General features: G+C 59.5%; 1 protein-coding gene across 1 annotated transcript; it reads right to left on the bottom strand.

Annotated features, from left to right (window-relative positions):
- Window positions 1-3,968: 3,968 nt before the first annotated feature.
- Window positions 3,969-7,213, bottom strand: CCL21 (C-C motif chemokine ligand 21). Its single transcript, XM_050943739.1, has 4 exons — window positions 7,072-7,213; window positions 5,642-5,762; window positions 5,312-5,486; window positions 3,969-4,785 (listed from the first exon to the last, which is right to left on the bottom strand). Exons 1-3 carry the CDS (start codon window positions 7,127-7,129, stop codon window positions 5,315-5,317), a joined length of 351 nt encoding a protein of 116 aa, XP_050799696.1. The 5' UTR covers window positions 7,130-7,213; the 3' UTR covers window positions 3,969-4,785; window positions 5,312-5,314.
- Between the last annotated feature and the right edge of the window lie 414 nt (window positions 7,214-7,627).

Raw genomic sequence — 7,627 nt, 5'->3', positions numbered from 1 at the left:
ATAATCTGTCACTTTCTCAAAGAAGGAGATCAGGTTGGTTTGGCACGATCTACCTTTAGTAAAACCATGTTGTACTTTGTCCCAATTACCATTGACCTCAATGTCCTTAACTACTTTCTCCTTCAAAATTTTTTCCAAGACCTTACATACTACAGATGTCAAACTAACAGGCCTATAGTTACTCGGATCACTTTTTTTCCCTTTCTTAAAGATAGGAACTACGTTAGCAATTCTCCAGTCATACGGTACAACCCCTGAGTTTACCGATTCATTAAAAATTCTCGCTAATGGGCTTGCAATTTCATGTACCAGTTCCTTTAATATTCTCAGATGAAGATTGTCCGGGCCCTCCGATTTTGTCCCATTAAGCTGTTCAAGTTTGGCTTCTACCTCAGATGTGGTAATATCCACCTCCATATCCTCATTCCTGTTTGTCATCCTTCCATTACCCCTAAGCTCCCCATTAGCCTTATTAAAGACTGAGGCAAAGTACTTATTTAGATATTGGGCCATGCCTAGGTTATCATTAACCTCCTTTCCATCCTCAGTGTGTAGCAGTCCCACTTCTTTCTTCGTTTTCCTCTTATTTATATGGCTATAGAACCTTTTACTATTGGTTTTAATTCCCTTTGCAAGGTCCAACTCTACTTGGCTTTTAGCCTTTCTCACTTTATCCCTACATGTTCTGACCTCACTAAGGTAACTTTCCTTGCTAATCCTGCCCTTCTTCTACTCCTTGTAGGCTTTCTGCTTTATCTTAATCATCTCTCTGAGATGCTTGCTCATCCAGCTTGGTCCACAACTCCTGCCTATGGTTTTTTTCCTCTTTCTTGGGATGCAGGCTTCCGATAGTTTCTGCAACTGCGACTTAAAGTAATTCCAGGCCTTCTCCACATTTAGATCCACAAGTTCTTCAGTCCAATCCACTTCCCTAACTAATTTCCTTAATTCTTTAAAGTTAGCCCTCGAGAAGTCAAAAACCCTAGTCCCAGATCTATTTTTGTTTATCCTTCCATCTAGTTTGAACTGAATTAGCTCATGATCACTCGAACCAAGGTTGTCCCCTACAACCATTTCTTCTATGAGGTCCTCACTACTCACTAAAACCAAATCTAAAATGCCATCCCCTCTTGTCGGTTCTTCAACTACTTGGTGAAGAAATCCATCTGCTATTACTTCCTTGGTCACTTCCAAAGTGAGAGCCCCAACTCCTTCCAGCAGCCAACCCGTATCCTCCATCTCACTCCTCTCCCAGGCCTGTGTTCTCAGCCTCCTCCTCCCTTGAGGCGTCGGGTGCCAGGGTCCATGTCCTGCTGACTGGATTTGCCACTGTCTTCCCCAGCGCTGCACTGATATGGAAGCCAAGGTCCGGACAGCGAGGCGACACCCAGGCCTATGTCCCTCAGCCTGCCCTCTGAGCTAACCATCCTTTTCCACCCACTGGGTCACAAGGCAGCACATAGGGAAAACTGAGGCACAAACAAGCCTCAAAAGTAAATTACAAGATATTCTGACTTGTCACCTCTCTTCCCCCTTCAGGACCAAACTAAGCAGGATTGCTTTAACTGGGGACCTGGGGAAGTTCAAACCCACAAATGATCCACAGATGCCACAGCATCTTTCCCCTCCCCTCTGTAGCTGTCTTCCCAGGCACTTGGAGGATTCGCGCAGCCCTCTTGCTAAGCCAGCATACTGAGAGTTTCCAGTGCACAGCTCAGAGCAGCGTCACATTCTCTCTGATCCCAAGTGTGGCTCTAGCATGGGGCACAGGATGGCCCTTTCCCCACCCCAACATCTTTGGGTTTGAAACTGGGCTGTGGTCCTGCCACTGCCTCCTCCCCTCATCTGCCAGGGAGTGGGGAGCACAGTGACCCTACCTGCTCCATGTGTCAGCTGTCTGGGCCGCAGCCTGGGGTCCCCTGACCCTTAGAGTGGAACAGGGAGTGACCTCTTGAGCATTGGTTCTTACCCCAGCCAGATCTCTGGGGCTCTGATCATCTGGGGCAGGCCCCCCCTGGAGCTGTGTGTGCCAGGAGCCCATCTCCCCTCTTGGGGGCTCCCTGTCACCCTCACCCCAGGGCAGAGCCCCCTCCCAGCCTCCCTTCCTGGAGGGCTGAGATTCAGGGGTCTCTTGGGTAAGGGAACCCCCCATGGCTGTGACCACCCTCTGACCAGGTGCCTGTTACCAGCAGCATCCCCTGCCAGCTGCCCTCCTCCCCTGGGGCCTCTCTCACCCCGGACAAGGCGATCCTGCCTGGCAGCTGGCCTCCCCTGCCTGGTTCTCCCCGCGCTCAGCTGGGGTCTCAGCTCTGCCTCGGTTTCCCAGCTAGGGCAGGTGGTGAGCTGGCCTCCTCCGTCACCACATCTGAGCCCTTGAGAGTCACATCTCCTGTGTGAGATGGGGGGAGGGAAGGATCCTCTGCCCCGCCAGGCCCAGGGCCCCGCTTACAGACAGGCAGGTGTCCTGGGCTTAGCAGCCTTTCCTGTATGTTACCAGCCGGGGGGAAATCCCCTCCCCGCCAGCCGGGCTATTTGCGTCTTCACTGACACCTGCATCCGCAGCCTTCTGGCTCCTGTATTCACATCCTTGGCCATTACACGCCGGGCCGGGATCCTGTCTTAAAGTGATAGGCATTCCCCGAACATACGTCAAAGCTGGGATTCTGGAGAGCCCCCATGGCCAGCTCCTCATCCCCTCCTGAGTCTGCCCAGGGATCAGAGCCATAGGCAGGGCGAGGGGCTCCACATAGGAGACCTTCCCCCAGGTCACCCCGCCCGTCAGCATTCGATGGGGTTGCACCACACAGGGGTCTCGCTGTCTCACACTCTCCACCCCACGCATGTCTCCCCATTAACCACCCCCTTACACTGCCGCTGGGGGTCAGAGTATAGCAGGACACGTGCACGGTGCCTGGAGTGGGAACCTGTCCGTCACCACCCTGTGCCCCCGGCCCGAGGAGCTGACTGCCTGCCTGCAAAAAGTCTGTCACAAAAGTGACCAGCTGCCGTCCTGGTCAGGGGAGTATGAGCGACCCCCCACCCCGTCTCACCAAGTTAACGCTTTGAGGGTCCTGTTTGGCCACTATTTCATGAACCCTTGGACATTTGCCATTCTCCTACAACCATTACATCTCTGGGCTCTGAGATCCCTTGGAGGAGGGCTCCCCACATCGGCCGCTCCCCCGTTTGAGTTACTGGGGCATCTTGGGGGTCAGCGCTGCCCCTGGTGGCTGAGGGCAGGTTGGGGGGGGTGGTCCATTTCCACACAGGGGCAGCAGACTGAGGGTCAGGGCCCAGGAACAGCGAGGCTAGGGAGGAAGGTGTGCAGCAGCCTGCTGGATGCAGTTGTCTCCCCGCAGGAGGCTGGTGGGGGCCGGCAGGGAAGCCTGGCCAGAGCCCATTGTCACGTAGGGGCCGTGCCTTGGACCATGCTCGGCAGGGTGCTGGCATGCTGCAGCGCTGCACAGATAGGAACAGGCAAGAACAGCCTGTCTCCAGCCCCCACCAGTCAGAGCGCAGCAGGACTGCAGTCACCTCAGGATACACCCGGGGGGCCCAGCTTTGCACCCCGCATGCTCCCTGGCTGGGGCTGCTCACTGCAGAGACTCAGACTTTCCGGTGAGACGGGACCAGGCCCATCGGGCTCACCCCATCTGACCGGCACATCGCAGGCCTCCGAACCTCGCCCACCCCCTCCTGTGACAGCCCCACAACCTTTCCCAGAGACTCCCCCACTTACTTGAGTCAGAGCTGCAAGTCACCCGTGGCCCCTCCACTGAGGGAGGTGAAACTCCCCCTGGGTTCCTGCCAGTCTGGCTCTGGGGAAATTCCTCCCCAACCCCAACCCCGTTAGACCCCCGTGCATGGAGCTGGCGTGCCCACCCTTATTTCTCAATGCCGTCCGCCCCGGGCACAGGCGACCCAGCCCCCCCGCAGCACGCTCACACCACCAACCACACCAGCACGTCTTTGCTTCTGGGGGGGTTAAATCATTTTTATTGACTTGAACTCAGTCTGGTGGTCGGCTGTGCATTCCCGGCGAGGTGAGGGCACAGCGCGTTGGGCAGGGCACAGCTCCTGCATAGCATGTCCTGCAGCAGCTAGGACGTCACAGTTTCTTACTACAGTCTGAAAGAGCCAGCTAATAAAGCAATCGAACCAGCTAAGCGCGCTTGAGAGAAGCAAGAAGGACGTGCTAGTCCAGCCAGCCTGCCATCTGTGTGGGCATTACCAAGCCCTGCGTATCTTTTTATTACAACCATGGAGCTGCATGGGACTTTAACCAAAGCTTTGTCTGGAGGCTCTGTGGGCAAACATCTCTCCCTCTGGGAGAGGTACTGGCCCTGCCCACGGTGCTGGAGCCTAGGCGGCGTAAGGGGAGCAGGGATTGCAGGCTTCCAGGTTTACTTAGGGGCGACCAATAGCCCACGCAGTCAGGGCACGTGCTCCCTTCAACCTGGCTGGAGCTGGCCCTGGGGAAAGGCGCGTCCAGCCGCAGCAGCCTCACTAATTACTGGCTTTTATGCAAAGTGGGGGGGGGGATCACACCATAGATACGAGCTTGGCCAGGAGCCACGGGAGGGAGTCACAGCATGACAGATGCTTAGCAGGAGGCAGCACGCGGTCAAGAGGTGCAGCATCTCCAGGAGAAATCACCCACCGCCCCAGCCAAGCCCTCCACACCCAGGGCAGGCATCAGCCAGGTCTCCTTCGCTTGCAGCCGAGGGGCTCTGCGGAGGTCAGCTGAGCAGGCAGGCAGGCGCCGGGGCGGAGACGGCCGGTGCCCTGGGAGGAGAGAGAGCAGTTAGAGAGAACAGGGGAGGGTCTCGCACGAGGGCGGGGAGCTCTGTGCCCCTCCCCCATTGCCTAAAGCACCCCCCTCTCTAGTTGCTACCAATCCGCAGCCCCAGGCAGCATCGTCGGGGTGTCACCACGTGCCGTTAGTGACCGGTCGCCATGTGGCATCGCCAGGCTGGCCAGTCACCGCTTCGACACCATGGCCGGCAAGGCCCTGAGAGGCCGAGATGGGCTCAGTCCAACAGGCACCTTCCGTCCCCGGCCCAGGACTTGTCACATCTCACTGCGCTCAGCACCAGCACACCTGCTGCTTCAATCCCCCACTCCCACTCACTGTCTCCACAGCCCGCAGTGCCCCCGCATGGCAGGGCAGAGCCGCCCAGCTGCCCACGGGGCTGCCCTGCTTTCCACCGGCTGAGGATCTGGCCCAGACTGACAGCAGACTCAGCTCCCTGGAGCAGCGGTGGCCCGTCCCTCCCCACCCCCGGCCCCCCCGGGGCTCTGCCATCCCCACCTCTTAGTTCTTGGGCTTCCTCTGCCTCCGGTGCTTGGCTCCCTTGGCGTGGGACTGTTTCTCAGTGCGGACCACTGCGCTTTGTCCTTTTTTCCCATCCAGTTTCTTCATCAGGCCAAGGGCCCAGGGAGCATTGGGCGGGGCACAGAGATTCCTGTTCTTCTTGGTGATGAACCTGAGTCATGCCAGAAGAGTTGCTAAGGGGGGGATGGAACAGACCTACCTGGGGACAGCCAGAACCCCGCCTCTCCCTGTCCCCCATCCTGAGCCATGGGGAAGGGCAGGATTACCGAGCCTCCGCTCCCCCAGGACACTGGCTCGGGTACTCACACAATAGCTGGGAGCCGGCAGCCTGTCTCCGGACTCTGGATCCTGTAGGCGGAGAGGAGACGGTGCGGGATGCGGTTAGTCTTGTGGCTCAGGCAGCAGTCAGACGCCTGGTTCTCACTCCCTGGTGGGAAGCAGACAAGGGCATGGGTGAGAGGTGGGCAGGGGATGCCTTTCTGGTGGGATGCCTCTGGAGAGCTGCATGCAGACCCGAGGCACCTTCCCCAGCGTCAGTGGCCTGTAGGCTTTGCCACACGCATGGGGCTTGCTGGTCCCAGATGCTGCAGAGAGGGAGTTTCTCATACACGGTTCTGCCGGTGCCCCTCACCTCCTAGCGGCCATGCTACTGGGACCCCCCCACCATGTTAATCAGCTGACTAGGTCGCTGAATCAACCCAGTTTCCAGCCACTCAGAATAAAGCCAGGTAGTTGCTTTCTCTCTGCAGGAAGGTGATCTCACTCCGCAGCTTGTGAGAGGCTGAGAAACCTCTCCCCAAGCTGGGGCAGCCAGCAGGCAGGGCCCCGAGCTCCAGGATTTAAGCCTGCAGCCTCTCCCCACCGCTGAGCATTGGGGGAGCAGGGAACGTGCCAGGGCAGCACTCCTCACTGGGGCAATCACAAGCATGGACCCGAGATAGGCAAGCGCCAGTGTCACATCGCCAGACCCCGGTCGGCATGAGCCAGGATCGAACCTGGGACTTCAGGAGTTTAATGCTTGAGCTAAGAGACGAGTCTTTTAGCCAAGGCTGTAGCTGGCTCCTCGAGCACTAGCTGCCACTAGAGAGGATGAAGGGGGGACAGGCAAGCCCGGGTTACACAGACAGCCCCCTTTGCGGGGCGGGATCGGCCGCACAGACCCGCCTGGGTCTCGCATCAAACGAGGGTCAGAGTGCGGGCTAGAGCCCAGGTGCCCAGAACACTAGTGCTGCCCTCCCCTCCCGAGCAGCACCCGGCTCGAACCCAGCCCCAGCTGCACTGCCCGGCACGCCAGCGCTCCCCGCCCCTCCCGAGCAGCACCCGGCTCGAACCCAGCCCCGGCTGCACTGCCCGGCACGCCAGCGCTCCCCGCCCCTCCCGAGCAGCACCCGGCTCGAACCCAGCCCCGGCTGCACTGCCCGGCACGCCAGCGCTCCCCTCCCCTCCCGAGCAGCACCCGGCTCGAACCCAGCCCCAGCTGCACTGCCCGGCACGCCAGCGCTCCCCGCCCCTCCCGAGCAGCACCCGGCTCGAACCCAGCCCCAGCTGCACTGTCCGGCACGCCAGCGCTCCCCTCCCCTCCCGAGCAGCACCCGGCTCGAACCCAGCCCCAGCTGCAAAGGGGCGGGTTGGGCTACCCCCCGTGTCCAGCTGCTCCGAGGCGCCCCCCACGCCTGCTGACCCATTCCCGTCCCCAGGACAATGACTGCCGGGGACCAGCTGGGACCGTGCGGTACCTTGCGCCTTGCAGATGCACAGGGCAGCCGCCAGCAGCAGCAGGACGCGGACGGTCATTCTAGCCAGCGATGGGGCAGGGCGACCAGGCAGACTGAGGAGCAGGCAGAGCTGAGATGCTTCGGCCCCTTGCTCGGGGGCCTGTATTTATCCTCTGCAGCCGCCAGCTTTCACTTTCATTCCTTGCAAGAGCCTGGCTGGCGGCCCACTCCCATCCGGCCCAGAGGCTCAGCTCCAGTCTGCACAGCTGGGCGGGAGGTGGGGAGGTTCCTGGCAGGAGCAGCTCCCCTTTGCAGATGTGTTCTGGCAAGTCCATGACTGGCACCGGGCCAGGGATCCAGCGGGGGGCTGTGGCGAGGGGGCGGGCACGGGCGTATCAGCCCCACAGCAAAGAGCCCTCGGCTCTTCCAGATCCAACGGAGCTCCTGGTTGGACCCGCTGAGCCCAGTGCCCGCCGGTTCTGGCTCCAGCCCAGCCACCCCGTCCGAACGCACAGCATCCCGGTGTTACCGTGCCAACCCGCAGGGCGGGCTCTGGCCTTGTCTGTGGATTCCCGAG

This window comes from Gopherus flavomarginatus, chromosome 3 (genome assembly GCF_025201925.1).
Source record: "Gopherus flavomarginatus isolate rGopFla2 chromosome 3, rGopFla2.mat.asm, whole genome shotgun sequence".
In the NCBI taxonomy this organism is placed as follows: Eukaryota; Metazoa; Chordata; order Testudines; family Testudinidae; genus Gopherus; species Gopherus flavomarginatus.
This window is presented reverse-complemented; position numbering and strand designations above follow the sequence as displayed.